The sequence below is a fragment of the Protopterus annectens genome, chromosome 6.part0, assembly GCF_019279795.1.
Source record: "Protopterus annectens isolate FY-2018-M chromosome 6.part0, PAN1.0, whole genome shotgun sequence".
Taxonomy (NCBI): domain Eukaryota; kingdom Metazoa; phylum Chordata; order Ceratodontiformes; family Protopteridae; genus Protopterus; species Protopterus annectens.
This window is the reverse complement of record NC_056737.1, coordinates 787,392,685-787,415,969: the sequence shown is the minus strand read 5'-3', so window position 1 is coordinate 787,415,969 and position 23,285 is coordinate 787,392,685. Positions and strand designations below refer to the sequence as shown.

The following is a 23,285-nucleotide window of genomic DNA, read 5'->3' as shown; positions in this document are numbered from 1 at the left end:
CATCGAAGGCGGAGGCGGGGTGTCTTGGTTCTGAGGATCCCATAACCTGAGGGTACTAAAGACAGCCTCAAACCCAGGGGAGCCTCGCCTAGACCGAACGTTGAGATTGGAGCTGAACTGTCCAAAGCTGAGACCCTGAGTGGAAATGATTATCCTGAAGCAGGAACTGTTGATCCTGACCCAGAAACACCAACTTAAATGCCAAGACTCTTAGGTCCCAATGACTCAAACAAGTATAGGTCAAGGCTACCAAAGAAAAGGATGGAGCTGAAGATGACCAAGCTGTCAAGTCCAACCCACAAGGTAGAAATTTAGCCGGCCTCGAAGACCTTGAATCTGAGGGGGCAGAGGGAGGAAGCCAAAGACCCTGGTACCAGACCCAGACTCAATGGGATAAGGCCTAATTGCATCTGTGCCTGCAAAAAGGACATCAGCTGCTCCGTGCCTGCAAAAAGGACATCAGCTGCTCCAGATCAGAAGTTTTGATGTTGCTCTGCAACCTTGAAAACTGGATGGAAGAAGCCACCAAGGACAGCTTTGAAGGTCAATGAAAAGAAGATCCCGCATACCAGATCCAAGCTGGAGAGGCCATGAACCTGGGCATTAATGGTAAAGACCCTGGTGACCTAAGAGGTGGAGTGCTTGGAGAAAAAGGGGAATATGCCCTACCTGAAGGTGCCCATTTATCCAAGAAGGGGCTTGGGAAGCTTAGAGATAGAGAGGCGATCTTCCTTGATTTGAGGGCCAACAGCAATAGGCTCTGAGCTGGAGCTGGACTCTGAATGGCAGTTGAAAGTCAGGGCACCTTCAGATCTGGCGAGCCCGAGGGAGCAGATCCAATGGTTGAAGCCAAAGACCACTTACGCTCCCCTTTGACATGTCTGCAGTCTTGCTGTTGGGGCGTCTTGGACCCAGTCTTGGGAGCAAGGGGAGAAGCCACCCAAAAGACAGAAGCAAAAGAGCCTGATAGTAGAAACCCTTTCAACATTAACTTGGCCCTACACTTCTTGATAGCCTTAGTATCAAAACTCTCACAAATGGAGCATCCAGAATCCAGATGCTGGAGACCCAAAAAAACAGACACATTTTAAGCGTGTGTCCAGTGAAGGTAACTTGTGCTTACAGGAAATGCAGTTCTTAAAACCAATATCAGTTATCTAACCACAGAAACAACAACTGCAAAGTACAACACACTAACAATAGCTGGACAAAAGGGGTGGGAAGTGAAGACGGATGACACAACTGTAATTAATTACATATATGATTACCTAACTATCCTAGACAGAATAAAGGACAAAAAGGATCACTGAGGGTAAGGGAACAACAAATCTTACCAAACTACTGTGTTAACTTCTCTAATTAGAAAAAGTAAAGCAGAACCAAACACCAAGCTGCAAAGACAAGTGGTGGCACTCTATATCAGGGGAGTTGATAAAGGAGTTGGTAATTATGGGTAAGGGCGGTGGAGCCAAATGGAATAAAGACTTTAGAATTGCCTGGTGTCAGATCTGACTCGGATCCAAAGTCCCACAACTTGAAGCCACTCGAAGCTGACATCAGATCAAATATTTGGTCATATGTGTCTGATAATTAAGGCCACAAAATACCAGAGTGGAAGAGGTGTAAACCCTTTTTCCATACCTATCAGTATCCTTATTACCCTTATCATTTAGGAAGGGTATTGGAAAAGATAAGGGTTTAGTAGGCTTATAAGATTCTAGGTAAATAACAGCTGGGTCAGGGGAAGGATTCTTATATAAAAGCGAATGGGTGCGTGGCATGGAACTTGTTAAGACTTCTTGGAGGCTGGAGGTTAGGTCTCATATACTGGAGGGTTTCAGGACCCCCATATACATCAAGTCATAATACCTTTTCGGTATATCAGATGCCTTTGCATTGAAAATGCTACACCATCTTAAGTACTGTATCCATAAATGAAAGTTCCTCCAAGGGAAATCAGGAGACATGGTATCCTCTTCCTCACAGAATGAATCTGAGAAGAGTAAGCCAGGGAATCCCGATCCAAATTAGACTCTGCTTCTTCCAAACAAGAATCCTTCTGTCTCTTCAGAGGAAAAAAAGATTTGTGGGGAGCTTCAGAGACACCAATACCTTGTACTGCCCATGAGAAAATTCGCACCACTCTTTCTGAGGATCTCAGAAGGCCAGATGGGAAGGGGAGGTATACTTAGTCTTCTGCTTTTTCTTAGCGGGAAGATGAGCTTGCACATAATGAAGAGGCTCTGACCCTTGATGTAAGAATAATCCTGGTACTTTCTCTGACAAGAATTTGAGGAATGCCATCAGGTCCCTCAGAAATAATAAGCCTTGGTTCCCAATTCATGGCACAGGCAGCCATCTCATCATTCAGGGTGGACATGCTAAGGGGCTGTGCCATGTTGGTCTCTGGCAGGGTCACAACAGAGGGAGCAGCCAAAGTATCCAGACGGTCAGAGGACTCATCAAGAGAAAGAGCAGAGATATCCATGTCTGAATGGACAGCTGAAGTATTGGATTTTGTCTGTTTAAAATTCTTTTTCAGCTGACATGGAACGTCAATCTTTATTTTAATGTGTGCAAGCTCTTTTGAGTCTTTGATTTTTCTAAGTAAATGGCAAGAAATGAGAAATGGCTCCTGATGGTTTTATGGATAAAACAATATCATTTCTATAATCATGATTGGCTTCTAGGCAAAAAGGACATTTACTTTAGCTGTCCCTGAAGGAATCTGCCTCCCACAATTACATTTTCCCTTCCAAGTTTTCCCAATATGAATACTTACCTGCCCAGGGCAAGTGGAAATGGCAAATTGTACATCTGACAGGCTGACAAAAGACATGCAGGTTCATTCTTTGGGCTAGTGGCAAGAGAGCTGGAAGGTAATTTGTACCCATGCGATCCTTATCTGCCACGTAGCCTTGGCATGCTTTGGCCATATGTTGGACAAACGGCAAAACAGGAAGTTTTCTAAACTTTGGTATCCTGGCTGGATGTATGGCTATATCTGGTGAGATATCTCACTGTTTAGTACTACTGCAACAGTGATCATAGGAAGGATATTCTGTTTCACTGTTTTTCAACAAGCTCTCTCTCTTCCTTGATCATGGCAAAGGAATTGATAATCTTGACATGCTTCTTATCCATTTTTCCATGTCTCTTGGGAGAAAGGAAAGAAGTAATAGAAGAGTGATGGGACTGATGTTACTTGTGCCTTTAATCTTCTGCTGAAGGGTCAACAGCTGTGAATGCAGTGGTGCAGAAGTCATCAAATTTGGGACAAGAACTGTTATCTGGTCAGACACTTCCAAGCCTGCCAGACTGAACCAAGTAAAATTAGAAGAAAGATGCATGCCAATTAGGCTCTTACCTCATGTAAGCCAAAGAAAAGCTAGGCAATGAAGAGAAGCTGAGGACTGGAGACAGTATTACAAGTTCCAGCGGCTATCACTTTGTAAAAGTAGTAGTGGGTCTGTCTCCATCCATTCCACTGTTGACACTATTGCATCAAGATATGGCTGAAGTGGTCTAGACCACCACAGATACCAGCAACTCCTGTGGAAATCAGGTGACACCATAATCAGAGTCAACAAACATAACAGTGTCCATGAAGTGGTGACTACACAAGGAAAATCTGCACTAGGGCAAAAATTACCCATAGACTCAGTGACTGTCATCTCTCCTTAACATCAGCATTGAGGAAGTTTTGCCCAAATGGATGACGGTAGCCTAAAATGTCAGAAACACTGCTGAAATGGACTTTAGCTGGTTATGTTTATAGTATAAAGACAAGTTGGGCCTTCCAGTCTACTAATACACCTGCAACAATGACTACTGTTCTTTGTACTTCTAAAAGTCTTAACAGAGCTTTTTTGTGGTATGAAACCTTGCCCACTTGCTGTTGCATCTCAAAGGTTTTACCACTGTTCTCCCATCTTTAGCTTTGATCTTACCAAGAGGAAGTGGCCAGTGAAGAGGTTTTCCTTCCAAACAGTTTTGTGCCCAATGTTGTGCTTCAAGACATTTTGCTCCTCTAAACACACAAAAGCTGAAATTAGGGTAAGGACAGCTTTTAACGTTGTGTTGATAGTCAAAAAAAAAAAAAAAAAACTAAAATAAGATCTTGCAGCAGTATTTAGCACCTGAATGGGTATTTACTGTATGTGGAGTCCAGAGGAGGAAGAACATGAACATGACACTAGATGTGATGATTTGTTTTTTTGTTTGCTTGTTTGACATTTGTTGACCAGATATGTCCGACTGAGCATGAACCCTTTTTCAGGGGAAGCACGGGGAGAAAAGCTCCAATACAGAACACATTAAAGATACAAATAAAAATACTTATTGAGGATATACCAGCATTGAAAACAATCATTAATCTAAATAACATAGATAGGTATCATATGCAAACTAACAGAATTGTTTAATACAAAGACTAAAGGTCTTGTGTGACAGAAAAGAATTTGCAAGCATTTAGAGGCACTGCCCATTTCATGTACAGATACCAGTTGCGTGATGATGTCATGGACAATGTTAAATAGGACAGCTGAAGATCTACTGCTTGACAGAGAAACCCGCAGTATGGACAATTCTCAGAATACAGATCTGTGCTATGGCTTACAAATCCAAAAAGAACGTGCCCAATTACAAAGCAGCAACAGATTAAAGTAACACATTTACACTTGCAATAGGTCTTTATGAATGTCACACTCAGCATGCTTATTACACATGCAAAATGGCTTTGAAACAGACAGACAGTGAGGGGTGACTCTAGGTAAATTAAAAAGTCCTATTAATACTTGCAAAGAAAGTACCATGACAGATCAGATGTTTGTTGCATCTAGCAGCTCTGCAACATTTATTTTTCTAAAGTAACATCACCACTAAAACTGCGACAAGCACACCAATAAATGACATGTTATCAGTCTCACTGCAAGATTTGCATTGCATTCATTTCATTAAGTCATACAAAATTGCAAATAAACTACTTACTCACTTCAGCATGTAACTATGAAAACCATGCCATGACACAATAGGACACAAAAGCAGCATATCTGATGCATTTTTACAAAGCAGGTTGGTCAACTTGGGGCCCTAGTTAAAATAAATAACATATGAAAGTGGACCTTAACACTGTTTCCAAAGGCAAACAAAAATGTTTATGTCATGTCCTCATGTTTGTGAACAGCCCATAGTTCAAACACAAGCTGTATAAGTGGTTATAGCAAGGTTCTAATGACCACTTGCTCCTTCAGCAAGTATCCTTGAAGGTTCTGTATACTTGGCAGAAAAAAGGTAAAAGAGAGCTGGTACAAGTACTAAAAGCAGAAGTGACAAGTCCCGTTCAATGTTCTTCAGTCCAGTGATAGAGATAATCCCATAAGCGTGAAGCAGCCAGTGAATGATAAGAACAGCAAGTCTTTTCTTCTTGACTAGTAGATCCTTGAATGACTTTTAAGGGGATAAAAAATACATGTCACAAAATAATTCAAATAATGAATTACACAGTATATATCTGACAAGCAGTAAATGTGATTTTTAAGCAAATTAATTTTGTTGTTTCTTAATGAGCAATCATTACCAGTATGAAGAATAATTCTAAAAGATATGTTCATATCCATGCCAATTTTTATAATACAGAGTTCACTGGAAACAGGATGAAGTAGGGCAATTAAAAACTTAAGGAAGTAGAAAATTAAATGCAGTACAACAGTTCTTTCAAAAACAGCGGAAAACAAAGTTCCCTCCCCATAACTCATAAAAGACAAATGCCAGCTTGGCCTAACAGTTTGTCACATTCACCTAGACACCTAGTCTATGCTGAATCTGTAATCACTATATTTTCAAATATTACTTGTAATCACAAAAGGTCTGCTATAATTTCTTTGCATGCTTACTTCTCTCTCAAAATGTTTTTCAAGCTTTTATCCCTGGGCTTCTGCTGAAAAAGGGGTGTTGCATGAACCTGTCAGACCTTCTTGATAACCAAATGTAAATAAACAAATATGCAGTACAGCTTTCAATATATGGTAAAGAATATGATTCAAGGACTGGTAGGTACGGTGGCAGTCATTGCTCACATAACTAGATTTTAAACACTGAAGATTACTTATTTACCTAGATTGTTTAGTTCGCAGCTGTGAATGCAGTAATTACTCAGATCCAGTGAACCTTTTTCAGTCATGATCCAAGATCAAGTTGGTAGCAATACAATAAATTGTGAAAAACTCAAAGTAAACTGTTAGAAAGTGCTATACAAAAGTAAACTGAGCTGAAGGCAGTTGCAGAACAGTATAAGCAAAACAGCACATGGAGAAGACGGCTACAATCAGTGCAAAATGAGAGGTGACCAACTAGTCATTTTAAGGAAGATAACAATTCCATTTAAACACAGTAAGTAAAATAGAGAGGAGCTGCATCTGCAAATCAAAAATGTGAATAAGACAGGAGCATGACATGAAAATCTGGGCAATGTGGTTGAGAAGCACCAAATAATATGTTAGACATCGATGTAGCAAAAGGCTGTGTTACTAAGAGTGGCTAAATCAGAAAGGTTTATTGTATAAAGTTAGAATTTTAGCTCGATTTATATACATAGTTAAATTGGTAAATAAAGAATAACCATGAAACTGGAACCACACCAACGTATTTTAATTTAGCGCCGTCGTCTTGACAATGCAAAAGACTTATCAGAATAAAACATAATTTGAACAGCCACCTTATATACCATTCAAAAACACCTTATTGGACAACTACAGAAATTCATTCCACATTTAAAGATATAGTACAGTAAAATCCTGCATGAGATTATGTATGCAAAAAGCTAAAAATACATAACGCATAAACAAATTCAAACATTTTTTGCTTTTCCTGTATGGTTTTGTACAAAATACCATGCTAAAGATTAAGGAATGTGTTCACCAAGGAAAAAAACATTTTTTAAATATATGCTGTATGTTAACCACATAAGAAACTGCAATGATTTAATATTCAGAACTGGCTTTTAGTTTTAACACACTCTGAATGGAACATTGGTGATTCAGTCCAGGAGGGGTAACTGCATTTAGTTTAAGCTGCCATTGCAGTTCCCTGAACTCCAAAAATTCTTTATATGACCCCCCCCCCCCGGTCCAAAAGGCTGCAGAAGTAGCCATTGACCTAGTGGAATGAGGGTCAAAGTCTGCACTCTTGTGGCAGGACAGGGCTGACTTCACCTATGGGAGCTGGGAATTGCTGGTGGGAAAGCTCAATGTGTGCTTACCCGATTGGCTTTAAGGCATGGTTAGTGTAAAATTTGCTTTTTTTTTTTCTGATCATATACAAACATTAAGTTTGCATGAGTCTTGGCTCATTTATCCAGAGCTGGTCATCATTTAGTGTTGATATCAGAAATTTTGTGATGATTTTCATTATACTGTGAAAGTTTACTGTGCTATTTATTGTTTTTTTTTTCATTTCTGTAGAGTTTAAAATTGCATTTTCAAACTGCGGTATGGGTTGCAGTTCTGCAATGAAACACAATGTATCTAGTGATTCTTAAGGAGTGTTAGGCTTCTGTTTCTGTTTCCTTAACACTTGGCTCAAATCAGCCATTCTATGTTAACAGCATCAAAGTCTGCACTCCTGTGGCAGAACAGGGCTGATTTCATTTACCTGAGTTGGGTTGAGAATTGCTGGTGTAAAGCTCATTGTGCTCTTACTTGATGGCCTTATGGCACAGTTAGTGTAAAACTTGCATTTCTAATTGTATAGGCATGTATGTGAAATTGCTCTTTGCGCAGCGGTTGGTAGTGGGGAAGTAAATAGTGTGGGAAGAAATAGCCAGGGAACTGTTATGGCTAGGCTTGTATAGGTCCTTAGGGCCGATAGCACAGTACGAACCTATGAGCTTTCACCTGACCTGGAGACGACAAACATTTATCCTTATAGACCTGAAGGATGCACAAGGAAATCCATCTAGCGACAGTGACCATAGAGATAGGTTTACCCAAAAAGGGTTTAGAGAAGGACACAAACAATTGATCAGATTTACGAAAGGTTCTAGTCCTGTGTAAATAAAACAGCAACTGTCTATGAACATCCAACAAATGGAGTCTGTATTCCATTTTGTTACCAAAATTTGGAAAGAAAACAGGTAAGTTAATGGTCTGATTAATGTTAACTTGTGATGCCACAGTGTGAAGAAAGGACGGATTGGTACGAAGGGAAACCCTATCCTTACGGAAAATCATATATAGAACTTTAATAGACAACGCTTGTAGTTCTGAACCCCTTTTAGCAGAGGTGATAGCCACTAGAAATGCTGTTTTCCAAGACAAAAACTTAAGATCCGTGGTTGCTGCAGGTTCAAATGGCGGAGCGACCAAAGCTTGAAAAACCATAGTAAGGTCCCATAGGGGAACAGGATCCTTGACCAGGGGGCGTAATGGGAAAGTACCTTTACTAAAGGCTTTACACAGTCTGGAAGAGGCTAGAGAAGCAGAATTCTCACCCACATGAAAATGAGAGATGGCAGCTAACTGAACTTTGATAGTAGAAGAGCTTGCTCCTTGTTGAAAAATATTTGCTAAGAAGTTGAGAATGGCAGAAACAGGAGCCGTGAAAGGGTCTAAACTCCTTTGAGAAGCCCAAAAGGAAAAAAGTTTCCATTTGCTGCAGTAAAACTGGAGCAGGCAAGTCATGAGCTTCAAATTGTCCAGGCTCAGATGAGAAACCCCCGAGGGGTGTGAAATAAGATCCTGAATGGAATCCAAGATGGAGCCAGAAGATGAGACCAAAGGAAAGGAAACCATACCTGGTGAGGCCAAAACAGGGCAATGAAGATCACTTTGCTCCCCAGTCGATAAGCTTTCTGTAGAAACCTTGGAATAAGAGGTACTGGAGGGTAAGCATACAGAAGAGTGGGAGGCCAAGCATGGACTAGAGCATCTCTGGGGGACTCCCCTGGCTGGGGGTTCAGACCAAAGAACTCGCTGCACTTTGCGTTGGAAGGAGATGTGAAGAGATCACAGCAAGGCTGACCCCATTCCAGAAAGATCTGCTCCACTACTGAAGGATTTAGAGACCACTTGTGAGGCATCAGTATAGTGCGACTTAACCTGTCCGCTAGGATACTGGACCATCCCGGAATGTGCTTTGCTATCAGAAAGCAACCGGTGGAGCTTGTCCATTCCCAAACTCTCATGGCCTCGCGACAAAGGGGGTAAGATCTGGTCCCTCCCTGTTTGTTGACATACCAGATCAACGACATGTTGTTTGACTGAATTGCAATGGTTCCCAGAGGAAGAACGGCATGAAGGGCCTGCAACGCCAAAAGCACTGCCCTCATCTCCAGAACGTTTATATGCAAACTGGTCTAGACAGGGGACCACAGGCCTTGGACTGTCCTGCCCAAACATTGCCCCCCCCCACCCAAGTTGGGAGGCATCAGTGGTCACTGTGGCTTGGACAGGGGCTGGAACAAAAGGTCATCCCTCCAGGATTTCCAGAGAGTACACCCACCAAAGAAAGGATGACCTGCATACTCGACTGAGGTGTATTGGATACGATAATGGAAGATCCAACATGGACCATTGCACCGCTAGAGTCCACTGTAGTACTTGCATGTGTAAATGGGTGCACGGATGAAGCGTTACGGTCGCTGCCATAGAACCTAGGGCCCTCAAAACCAATTCTGCCAAGGGAAGATGAGAACGGTAGATCAGGGAAACATGCATCCTCAGGTTTCAAACTCTCTCCATGGTCAGGAAGATTTTGCACTGTAGTGTGTCTATCCATGCTCTAATGTAGTCCATCACCTGGACAGGATTTAGAAGAGATTTGGATGCATTGATTGCAATCCCCAAGTGAAGTGCAAGCTTTAGGAAATAATCCCTGATTTGACATAGTAGATGCCTGCAGTGAGGAGCCAATCGACCAGGTATGAGTAGACCTGAATCCTCTGAAGCCTCAGGTGAGCCGCTACTACTGCCGTCACTTTGGTGATCACCCTGGGGGCTGTGGTGAGACCAAAGTGTAGGGCTCAAAATTGGAAATGATTGACAGAAGCAGAGGAACCTCCTGGAGCTTCTGTGTGTCTTTATGTGATAGTAGGCATCCTGGAGGTCTAACGAGCACATCCAGTCGCTCTCTTGCAGGTATGGCATGACGGACTGTAATGTGACCATCTGGAATTTTTCTTTGGCTACTGATAGGTTCAGGGTAGATAGGTCCAGAATGGACCTCAAGTCCCCCGTTTTTTTTTTGGCACCAAAAAGAACCTGGAGTAGATGCCCAATCCGGACTGATCTGGGGGGATGGGTTCAATGGCTCGTTTCTCTAGCAGCTTGGAAATTTCCAGTGCTGCTGCCTCCCTTTGTGTGGGTGGTATGTCCAGGAGGTGTTTGGGAAAAACCACAAAAGTGATAGAGTATCCTCTGGATATGATCTGAAGCACCCAGCGTTCTGATGTTACAGACTCCCATGTCGCCAGGTGCAATGACAATCGACCCCCGACTGCCTCTAGAGTAGAGTAGAGCAGTCGGGCAACCCCTCAGGGTTGCTGCCTGGGCCTGTGCAAGAATGGTTCTTGAGACCCAAAATTCCTCGTACCCCCTCTGCCTCTGGGCCATCATCTATCCTGTCACCCTCTGCCACTGGGGGAAGAAGAGCTCTGAGTGTCCCGGGAATACTGAGACTTCTGGAACCACATCTTCTTTTGCCCTCACTGATTCCGGGAAAAGGATCTTTAAGGGTTCGAAAAACAGATCCCAGTGGCAGACTGTGTCTTCCCGTCTTTCTCATTCTGGACCAAAGTCCCTTTGAGGGTCTTACCAAAAAGGGTAGAGCCGTCATAAGGGGCGTTGGCAAAAGACGCCTTGAATGGTTCCGAAAACTGACAATCTGAGCCAGGTGTTGCTCCTCTTGGACACGCCGGACCCAGCTGCCCTAGCCGCTCTTTCAGTAGCATGTGAAAGGAGCCGCATGGACGTATTGGAAACTGCTTTTAAAGTGGCCATCCTCACGGAGAACGTGTCTCTGTCCTCCTGCAACATGGACTTAGGGGGAGACTCAGCCAGTTCCTTGACCAGGTTGTGCTGTAGTCTAGTAAAGTGGGCCAGGTAGTTCAGCTCCCTGATGGAAAAGGTCACCGGCGCATAAACCCGCTTCCCTAAGTGGTCCATCATCCAAGACGTTCGGTCAGGGGGATGAACTGAGGAGCTCTCCTGAGCTAGTTCCTTTTTCATGGCTGCTGCTACCACCTTAGCTTCTATAGGGGAGCCTTTGCTCCATGCTGGTCTATCTGAGGATGGACTCAAGATTTTGTCTGGACGTTTCAGGATTGGTTCCACGGTGTCCAGCTCCTTCCAGGCCCAAGAGGTGACCAGGTCCACCAGGGGATCTGTGAAAGGGGAATCCCAGGAAGTAGATGGGCCCATGCCGAAAGCCTCCAGGAACATGGATTCATCAGAGGTAGGTTTGGGGGCAGACCAACCTCCCTGCTGGGGTAGGATTTCCTCTGGAGGTGATCTGGGGGAACCTTCCCCATCATCCAAATCAGTGTCCTCGGGGGAGTCCAAATGCCTCCGCTTACACGTATGCTTGCTTGGGGTCTATATTAGATAAATGAAAGTTTATCTAATCGAACGCTCACATGAGCGAAAATTGCGGAACTTGAAACCGCAATTGTGAGATCGCAGTACAGTGAAGATGGGAATATTTGCCCTTTTCTCACTGTAGTGTGATCTCGGAGTTGGAATATATATTTAGCGGGGGGTTTGGGGGGCGCAGCCACTTGTTCCTCAGGGGGAACTGCCTGGGGCTCCTTGAGCACGGGCTGTCCCTCTGGTAAAATGATGGGATTCATAGACAGAGCCGAGGGAGTCGGGGCGGAGTCCGAGGAAATAGTCAAGGGTCTTGATCAAGTGGAGAGAACCCTTTCTACCACGTCAAACGCCGAGGGAGAATGAGCCTCCTGGGGCACCATTAAGGAAACCGCTCTCCCCGGATCCGACGCGAGAATCAGAGCTGGGCCCAAAGTGGACAGAGCTTCGAGGGGGGGGGGGACTTGGCCTGACAACGTCAGAGCCGATGGAAAAAGTTCCGCTCCCTCAGACCCAACACCCAGGCTCCAGCTCAGGGAGCGATTCGGATCTGAACTGGTTGGATTCGACATGCTTCAGGCAGCTGCCAGCGTCAATGAGACAGGTAGCGTCGGTGCCATCCCCCTGACTAAGGATGGCAAAAGAGAAATTGGCGTGAAGAAAGGAAGCAAGTTTCCCCCTCCAGAGGGAGAGGGGGCTGGCAAGACTCCCATCTGGATCTGAGTACGAATGAACCTCATCATTTTATCCATGTTGACTTCAGATAAGTTTCGAGTGGACCTCGACGAGGCCACGGACTCTGACCTGACAGGTTGAGGAACCGAGGCCCTAGATGGTGGTCGTGGCTCCTCTGGCTCTGAGGAAAATCTTGGAGATCAGAGCCGAGGGGAGTCACGGATCCTAGACTGACTCTTACAGGGAGTAGAAGCAGAAAGGTCTGGGGACCTTTTACATTTTTCTGGCCTGTGTTCTCTCTCCTTCTATCTGCCTCTTCTACACTCCACTTCCACAGGCTTAGAAATGGAAGATTGAGTCCCAGCCTGGGAGGAAGGACAAGAGAGGAAGGAGAGGTGGCCACAGCAGCTGCTGTGACCGAAGCAGTGGAAGAGGTAGCTGCCACAGTAGTAGGTAGAAGGCCTTTCAGGGCCAACTTAGCCTGTCTATCCTTAGTAGTGCGTAGGTTAAAACCCACACAAATGGAACAGTCTGTACTTAAATGTGCTACAACCAAGCACCTAATGGAAAGAGTGTGGCCATCGGCTGGTGACAATTTGTGGCCACACTCAGTGCCCCTCTTAAAGACAGGGTTGGAGTCAGCCATGTCTCTACTGAAGAAAACAGCACACACAAGAGAAGGAAAAAAGAGAAAAGCAAACTATTTTCTACACAGACCCATTCACCACACACTCAAAGGCACACACAATGCTGAAGGGGGAGGGGAAGCAACACACTCTAACACTAATAAACTACAGAAAAAGCCCTACAACACAACACACCAGCGAGGGGGGAGAAGAGGGAACCTACACTAACAGCCAACACTCAAACAGCTATGAAAAAACTGCTTACTTATCAAAAAAACGAACTCACAAACTCTGAGCTCAGGATCACGATGCTGCAGGCAAACCGTGGCAAATGAGATCTGGGGGGTTGGAAGGTAGTGGAGGTGTATTATGGGTAAGGGGAGGAGCTTGGAGTTCAGAGCAAATGCTAGAGAACTTGCCGGCTCAGATCCGATACGGTTCCAGTACCCCACACGTTGAAGACCAAATGAAGTAAACTACTTCAGATCCTCATTTTTGTCACTATTGACGTGGTCAATGTTTTTTCTGTGATCCCCCATAACTTGGATATAGAATGTTTTTTTGAGTATTTGAATAAATACACTGACTTTACACATAACAAAAATTTCTACTTTGGCTACCTTGATGGAGATAGTGCTGGAGAATAATTTCATAACATTTGAAACACAACTATTTAAGCAGAAAACTGGAGTGGGCATGGGGGCAGTGTGTGCCTCCTCCTTTGCCAACATAGTATTGGCCTACATTTTAAACAGTAATTTCTCAGATTCATGGACATATTTTGCAAGTTTTTTTGGATGATATCATTACATTTTAGACAGGTACAACATACTAAATGTTTTTTTTTTCAATACTTACATATGACTACTACATTTTTGAAATTCACCATGAATGTATCGGAAGAGGAAATTAGTTATTTGGACAACTTATCTAAAAACAGACTAAGAGGTGAATTTTCCTCTAATAGTTACAGGAAGCTCACATATTCAAACACCTTGTTGTATTACTCTAGTCACCACGCTATCCATCAGAAAAAATCCTTGGTAAAAGGACAATGCATCTGGTTGGCAAGGATAGTTTCAGAAGCAGATGTGGGATTTTGAAGGAAATGCTCATAAAAAGAGGGTACCCAGAGAACTTTTTAAGTGATATTTTCAATGAAGTGGTACAAAAAAGACTTGGGGGAGTTTTTACCCCATTGATGGATATAGTGTTGAATAACCAGTCCCAAGTTATGCATAAGGAATCTATGAATTACTTCAGTAGAGTACTGGTTTTAAATTTTAACAGTGATTTCTTCAATATAAGACATATAATTGAGAAAAACTGGGTAATTTTCTTGGTGGACCCTCAACATATTAAAGTTGTGGGGGGAGACCACAAATAGTGTACCAGAAGGGATGGGGTGCATAAAAAACATGGTGGAAAGGGAAGGGACAACTAATTCAGAGGGTAAGATGATTAAGTGTGGTTCCTGTACTCAATTGCAACACATTTTAGAATGTAACTCAGTTAAGGTTCATAATTATGGGTCCATAAAACTTAAAAAGAAATATTGTTGCAAATCGCAGGGTGTGGTATATTTTGCATCTTGCCAACAATGTCCTGCATATTATTTGGGAAAAACTCTCAAACAGTTCCGTACTAGGATTTATCAACATGTTTATAGGATGGGAGGTTGGCATAATGGTTAAGATGTTTACCTTACAGAAAGATGGATAGGAGCAACGTTCTGGCAAAACGTGATTATTTTTCACAACATACTTTCAAATTTGTGGTAAATGACCATATAGATTTGGGACAGAGAGGGGGGGTCATATAATGAATTTTTGGAGTTCAGGGAACTGCAATGGCAGCTTAAACTAAATGCAGTTACCCCTCCTAGACTGAATGACCAATGTTCCATTCAGTGTGTGTTAAAACTAAAAGCCAGTTCTGAATATTAAATCATTGCAGTTTCTTATGTGGTAACATACAGCATATATTTTTAAAAATATGTTTCTAATTGAACACATTCCTTAATTTTTAACATGGTATTTTGTACAAAACCATACATAAAAGCAACAACTTTTTATATATGTTTATATATTATGTGGTTTTATCTTTTTGTATAGATAGTCTCATTCAGGGTTTTACTGTACTATATCTTTAAATGTGGAATGAAAGTTTGTAGTTGTCCAGTTGTTTTTGAATGGTATATAAGGTGGCTGTTCAAATTATGTTTTATTCTGATGAAGTCTTTTGGACTGTCAAGACGAAAGCGCTAAATTAAAATACGTTGGTGTGGTTCCAGTTTTGTGGTTATTCTTTATTTACTGGGTGGTGTGTTTCGTTTGTATTCTTAGTTAAATCAAATTACGAATTTAACATTAAATCATGTGGACAAGTGAAATGGAATCAAACAAGTTAATTCAAACTACAGTAAACTCTCAGTTAACCGGCAACCATAGGGATTGGTAGATGGATAAGTGTAGTTTCTGGTTGCTTGAGAGTTACTATTAAAAATAGACCTGAAAAATACTGTACCATACCATAAACACTGTATTGATTTGATTTTAATATCGAAACACAGTAGTTAAAAGCCTGGCTGGAATAATAATATTATAAACTTATATTTCCGCTAGAAAGCATGGCACATGGAACGGTTTTCAGTGGCACACTGAGTGGATTGGAATTGAATGAATTGAATAGAGAGACAGTGAATGCATGTATGAAATTAGGAAGTGACTGTGTGAGAGAGCGGAGAGATGCATGAAAGCTGAAGAGAGTGGGTGAGAGAGATCGGAGAGAGAGAGTGGGTGAATGCATGTATGAAAGCTGAAGAGACTGTGCATGTAAAGAGATCAGACTTAGAATGTGCAATCTGATTCAAACTGACTGAAGGGTTTATATTAAATCAGCGAACGCTGATTTATCGACCCTTTAAGAGTGAAAGCTGACAATCCCGAAGACACAGAACAGCGATTTTTTTCCCAGGGGAAAAAAGTCGTTCGGCCGTTTTCGGGATTTTTGCCATTCCCTTCACTGTGATTTGATCTCAAAGCTGGTATATTTAAGTAGGGAGGTGTAGGGGGTAAAGCCCCCCACTTTAGTTTGTGTTTTGAACTTTTTTTTTTTTTGCGGAACAGTGATTTTTTTCCCCTGGTAAAAAAAAATCTCTGTTCCGTGTCTTCAAGATTGTCAGCTTTTGCTCTTAAAGGGCCGATAAATCAGCGTTCGCTGATTTAACATAGACCCTGACTGAGTATGGAGCAAGTGTTGACATTTTAGGGATATGACTTGTTTGGTTTGACTTGTTCTCAGGTTGGGGAGACAGGGAATTTATTTGCGTCTTCCTTTTTAAAACTAAAAATGTATGATATGTTGCTGCGGGGGGGGGGGGCAGAAAATGCAACACATGAAAAATGGAATTGTTCATTCTGTACTCTATTTTTCAATTTTTTTTCTGGTTGCTTGAGAGGGCCGGTTGCTTGAGTTCTGGTTAAGTGAGAGTTTACTGTATGCAAATAATGACATAAAGCAAGTCAAAAATTGAGCTAGAACTTATTTTGCCTACTCCTCTAAAAATTAAACAGCAAATCCCAAAATAATAAGTAATCCCAGGTGAACACAAAGTACAATACAAGTTTACTCCAAAGGATAGTGACAAAGCCCTGCCATCTAGGCTATTTATTCTGGGTTTAGATATAACTGTAGCCCTGCTATCCTCTCATTTGCAAGTGTAACAGTGTTCAGACTAGAAAGTTTTATGAAGTAATGAAATAACAAATATGTCTGTTCAACAAAAAGCAAGTCCGATGCCATTACAAATCTCTCTTTGAGGGTCATGAACCAACACATTTCATTCAGTGTCATTTGGAGGGCAGCTGAGCTTAAAGTTTAAAAAAAAAGGACATGCTCTCACTGCTAATTGTTCTTGATGGCAGCTAAATTACCATGTAGCAGAGCAATGTTCATTTTGTTACACAATTTATGTAACATAAGATTTGGGGATCTAATTTAATCACATCTAAATAAAAGAAAACTGCTACATTTCTAAGTAATATTTTTGAGCCAAAGACTAAGTAGAGATTGATGCTTCTGGTATTACACGTACAAAAGAACATCAATTTTATTAACGGTTTTCTTGAAAAGTTTATATACTGTTGTATTCTTCCTGTTTGTTTTTCCTTCAATAATATGTTTATGATAGCACATAAAATTAGGTTGGAGAAATATGGTGGAAATCTTCAAACCAATAACAGAAGACAGTAGATAGCTCCTGTGATTCTGAACATAACTGTCATGGCTATAAAATCAAAGTTGTAGGGACAGAACCCAGTCAAGTGGAGCTGTTATAATTACAGTCAGCAGTCTACAACAGCAAAGGATTTTTGAGGTCTGTGAATATCACCATTAGCAGCAGGCTGTACACAGACTGTCCCTATATTGTCATAGTGCTGTGACCTTCTGTGAACTTGTGAAGACATGGTGTAAAGATGACATATTTATCAAAATAGGCAGCAGCTTGATCAGAAACTACTGCTCCAAGTACCTTGGCAAGTAATTGGCAAACAACAATATCTTAAGTTCTTAGGCGTTTGTACTCTTTAACAGGATTATCTGTGCTAAATTTCCAAGAAGTGGTCCATATTTGGATGAAATTGAAACAGTGAAGTGTATGTTGTAAGCTTAACAATGTAAAGGGCTGAAAACTTTGAAATGCAGAGATACAGTTTACCACTATATGTGTCCCCAGACTCTGGAAGTTTCTACAAAAATTAACTGCTGTAAGAAGATTCACTTTGTAAAAGTAATATGATAGTGGGAAGGTTAAGGACAGTACAGTCATGTAAGTAAACTTACCATAACAGATCACTGTTGCAGTAGTCTAAGTTATATGGGTCTTGATCCCTCCACTGGCTAGCTTCCCAGATCTTTGGGCACTCTCCCAGACAAGCCAACTGCCTGAAGAACACAAGACTCTCCATATAAAAAGCAGTCATAGCACCAAATGACTTAGGGACATTTTCTGACCACTAAGGAAGCAAGTGACCAAAAAAACTGTACTAGGAAAAAAGTAATAATAAGCATTCTTTAATAATGTTAAACAGGTTCTTTCTGTTAAGGACATGGGGCATGGGTGCTAAAGATTTTTTTTTTAATTAGATGGTGTGTCAACTATTTAATTGTTTGTAAGATTTTATTTGATTAGCATCACATGATTTTAACTTTTGGCATTTTAATGAGATAGTATTAGTTTAATTAGTTCTGATGAAGTCCTGCACTTAAATGATGAAAGTGCTTAACTTTGGTCCAGTAAAATATTAAGTGTTAACATTTGTTTATTTGCCATGGCTGATTCTTGCCCTTCACCATGATTTCTGGGTGGAATTTGTTTCTTCTGATTGTTAGGAAAAAAATATAATTTAACTATATACAAAAAGAGTGAAAATAAGCACACACTGGCAACCCAGAAGGAAAAGCAGCAAAAAACATGGGCTGAAGGAAGGTAAGGCTGAGGCAATGGTAATCCACTAGAACATCTACTGTCACAGCAAGTTTGCTTATACAACTGCACAGAGTTCAATATTAGGATTATCAGTGCAGTAGCCTAAACTATGTGGGCAGATTACCATAGCTTAGTAATAAGTAGAAAATGGAGGAGGCCAATAACTATGAGCCCCTGGAGAATGGTCCTCTCAAAACCTGTTCTGGACTAGGAAAAATAATCCATTTTGTTAGTGCTTTGTAAAGGTATGTATAGAGGACCAAGTTGCTGCCTTTAGAATATTTCTAGAGTCCATTCCTTTTCAGAAATTCATTTGAGTGAGCTGGTGAGTACAGTAAAAAATAATAGCGTGAGACAGCCATTTAGAAATAGTCAACTTTGTCACTGGGTGCCCTTCCAATTACCTTCACAGGGCACAAACAGTTGGACAGTTTCCCTGAAATGACGGTTTTTTTCTAAACAGTATCTGAGCTACATGTGTACATCCAGAAAGAGAAGAATCCTTTCTCCTTTGTTCTTTAATTCAGGGAAGAAGACTGAGAGATTAACAGCTTGAAGTAAACTCTGAGATGGCTTTAGGCATAAAGTATCAGTCTGGCAGTTGGTACAGGAGGTTAAGACTGTAAGTTGTAGTTCTTGTGGTACAGAGTTTGACTATTTAAGCCATCATTTGCCTAATGTGTGACCCCGATCAAGTCACTTAACCAGACTTTTCCCAGGTCAACCCTGAAAAGGGACTACTGTCCAGTGGTCCTACCTAGGTAGCAAATAGGTATTATTATAAAGGTGGGATTCTTTCTCAAAAAAACCCTGTCCCTGTGAAAAATGAGGTAGGGCTAACTCACCATAAGTGCTTGTAATGCAGATACTCACCTACCAGATGTCAGTGCAATAATTAAAACAGTCTTCCATGTCAGGAACCTTAAATCAGCCATGTGAGCTGGTTCAAATAGAGACAATGGCATGTTTCTCAAGCACAAAACTGAGGGTCTAAGGTAAGATCTGTTTCCTATGCTGGTGATTAAAACCCCATTCAAAAAATGTTTAACTGTAGCATCTAAGGCAGACACACAAAAATGGCTAACAAATATACCTTGACAGAAGAATATGACAAAAAGCTGGACAGTGTCACAAAAATAATGAAGAACCAGAGGCAACTAGGCCTGAAAAGGGTCCTGGCTACTTGACAGGCATCAACTAGAATTTTTTTCCAGTTGTACATGTGTGATTTTCTACTTGCAGGCTTTCCCATCTCCTTTACTTCCTACTGCTTGTCCTCAGAAAAAAGAAGTCTAAAAGGTATCTTGAGTCTTTCATCCAGGCAATTAGTTGAAGAGTTTCCAGATTGGGGTATATCAAACTCCCCCCATCTTGTATGAGTAAATCTGGTTTCTGTAGAAGCTTGCAGTAAATATTCATGGCCAGACTGAAAAGAAGGGAGAACCACTGTTGCCCTGGCCAGATAGGGTCACCACCACACTACTTACAGTCCTTCTTGATTTTTAGAACCCCCCCCCCCCAGTAATCAGTGGAAAGGGTAGAAAAGCATACAGCAACATTCAAGTGCATGGGAATGAGAAGGCATCTGTTTCATAGGTTTGACAGAGTTTCTTTAGTTTTCCGATCTAAAACGATGCAAAAAAGAACTTACTGAGGTGTGCCCCACAGTTAAAACAATTCTTGGAAGACCCCAGGATGACGTATCAATGCCGGGTGGGGGGTATCCCGGTCCTGCTGAGCTCGCCTGCAATAAGGTTTTGCTCTGATGGAATATATGAAGCCTGAAGACTCCGAATGAGCTGAAATGCTAACTTCCAGGCTAACACAGCCAGTCTGGAAAAATGTTAAGATCCAGTGCCTCCCCACCCCCCCAACCCTCGTTGATGTACCACATCACTTTGGTGTTGCCTGTCTACACATGCAGAGTTCCTGGGGATCAGAAATGCTTCAATACTTCAAAGGACTGATAACAAGCAAAAATCTCCCCAACATTTAAGTGCTTCTGTACGGCCACAGGGTCTCACAGAGGTTGCACTTTTACCCCTTTTGAAACTGATCCTCATGCCAGGACTGAAGCACATGTGCAGCTGGAAGGGGGTCGGGAGGGACAATGAAAGACCTGGATTGTGAGCTATGTGGTCCATCCACCATCCAAACTCCCTCTTTATAAATTTCAGAACTGAAGTGTGAAGTCAAAGGATGAAAATGTGGAACCCAGACTAATATCAGAGGTACCACTGTATTTTCCTCAAGCGTAGTTTAGTAAAGGGCAATGATCATCACTGAAGCCATGTACCCTAGAATAGTGAGAAATTCCCTTGCAAATGCTTGACATAGGTTGGAGAAACCCAGGAAGAACTATTGAAATGTATCAACTTTGTCTCGTAGAAGAAAGGTTCTTCCCAAAGCTGAGTCCAGCAAACATCCCAGAAAATTATTCTGTGAGACTGGATGAAACAAGACTTTTGCAAACTGACTTGAAAACCCAGATTGAGTAGTTGTTTCTGAACAACTGATACAGACTCTTGACAAGAAAGCTGGAAAAAGGCCTGCAAAGTAAGGAAATCATCCAGATATGGAAAAATGTGAATGCCCTGGTATCTGCAATAAGCAATGACGGGCTAGGCATTTTGTGAATACTCTTGGTGCAGTGGAGAGTCCAAGGGGGTAAAACAGAGAACTGTCAATGCAAGACAGACACAGCAAATATTAAGAAACACTCAATGCTTGGAAATAGGAATGTGGCGAGAGGTATCCTTTAGATCCACCTTTACTATGAAAGATAAAAGATAAATCAAGAGTGCAAGACATTGAAGTGATAAAATCGTGCACTCAGAATCCTGACAAAAAAGGTTTTGTGAAGAAAGATGCAGCATTGGTCTTTGGGTTCTGTCTGGTTTAGAAACTAGAAATATCCCCAAATAATTTGCCTAGCAGATGGACAAGTATTGATTCTATGACTACCTGAGACAGCATGCTTTACAGAATGGGAGCAAAGACATAAATCTGGCTCCTTGGCAAGAGGGAATCCGCTGAAAAAGAGGAAGGGAGTTCCATTGCCAAGACTACCCTATTGGATTATCTTCAGAATTAAACTGTCTTGAGAATGTATGATGCCAGATGGGAAGATGAAGTCTAAGGGGAAAAGAAAGGTTACCAAGATGGGAAGGGGAACCTAAACAGGCAGACAGACATTCTAAGACTGGCCTTGATTTTTGCAGGATTTCCCTTTCTTTTCTGGGCAGCCTCTTCTTTGTTTATTAAAGCCCGATTACTGGCTCCTTACTGTTAAATTGCTTTTTGGAAAATACGGCTGAGGAGGAGGGAAAACTATTTGTTCAAAATAAGGAGGGTTGAAAAATCTGAGTCACTCCTTGAACTGATTTTCCCCTTTCATCACACACCTTAAGCACCTCAGCTGCAGAAGGGCCAAACAGTCTCTTTGTCTAAAAGAGCATTTAAAATCACAGATTTAACATTCTCTGGAAGATATTGAGAATAAAGCCAAGCAAGTGTCCTCAAAACTGATCTAAATACAGCCTCTCAAAGAAGAATCAACAGCATCGTAAGCACATTTTAAAATATGATTAGTCACTACAGAAACAGCTGTCGCAGAAGCATTTAATGAATTCTTTACCTTGGAAGAAAGAAGGTTAACAATTAACTTTTGCATGTTCTCAAAAGGCACAAGCAAAAACTTCAACATACAAGCTAGGCTATTTAAAATCCTGAAAGTTAAAGAGCTAGAGAGAATTTTCTTCCTCAACCCATCCACTGCTTTCCCACCTGTGTCAGAAGGAATGAGGATAGTAGCAGCAACCTGTTTAGCAGCAACACACTTAGAAAGAGAAATGACTGTTGGGTCAGTTTTAGAATTTACAAACAAGTACTTGTGTGTCTGAAACACCTTGTATATCCTGTCAGACCTCTTAGGAGCAGGAGGAAATTGACCATTAAGAAACGAGATGCAGTGAGAAAAACATTCCCTAAAGCAGGTGATACAAGAGGGATAGGTGCAACTTTAGCCATCTCTCTAGCTGTAACAAATCATAATATATTTTTGCACCATAGGCATCTCATTCTGGTACCAGTGAAATATCTTAGATTCATAGATTTATACGATGTTAGAGGATCTTTACAAGCCTAGGAGTTAAACCCCAATATAATACTAGATGACGGATACTGTCTCTCTCATATTAGATAAAATGTCCGTGAAAGAAATTTCTTTTGTAGGGAATTCTGAAAATATACTTTCTTCCCAGTCTGAGCATTCAGATTCTGAGGAATCTCCTGAAATACAGATACCCATCAAATAATCGAATGGACAAATATTTGAACGTCATTGACCATTCAGTGCTTCGAACTGTTCTGACTGAGATCGCGTTTCAGTAGGAATCAGGAAATTTGCCCTTTTCTCCACTATAGTACGATCTCAGACTTAGTATATATATATATATATATATATATATATATATATATATATATATATATATATGTAATTAGTAGTGGGGGGCTTGCCCCCGTATAAGCATTTTTTGTGATGCATGCAGGTGTTGTCTTTGTTTTGAGCTTGTTTCGATGGACTGAATTGTCGATGATGTGTGTTCGACCACATGATGTTCGAAAATTTGCCCGTTCAATTATTTGATAGGTACCTCCAGAAGTACACCCCATACCATGCACTGATAGCTCTTCTGACTGAAAAAAAATCATGTCAGAATGCAGAATGAGAAGAAACTCTTTATTTTCTTGCCTGAGATTCTGCTAACTCCCAGTATTTGGTGGCTTGGAGGGCAACACCAACAGAACAAGGAGAAACGGATGGGTGATCTGAGGAAGAGCCACTCACCAGACAAACAAGGACCTGGTCTTATCATTGAAGCCTCCTAAATAAGTATTCTTTGTTGTGTGCCA

The 23,285-nt window shown here is 41.4% G+C and overlaps 1 protein-coding gene across 1 annotated transcript in view; it reads right to left on the bottom strand.

Moving 5' to 3' along the window:
* Positions 1 to 4,820: 4,820 nt before the first annotated feature.
* The window catches only part of LOC122804537 (JNK1/MAPK8 associated membrane protein), a gene marked incomplete at its 5' end in the record, with an annotated part of 343,239 nt that continues 324,774 nt past the window's right edge, over positions 4,821 to 23,285 (bottom strand). Inside the window, one exon of the mRNA XM_044074462.1 lies at positions 4,821 to 5,448. Within this exon, the coding sequence (XP_043930397.1) occupies positions 5,230 to 5,448 (219 nt within the window). The remainder of the gene's footprint in view (positions 5,449 to 23,285) is intronic.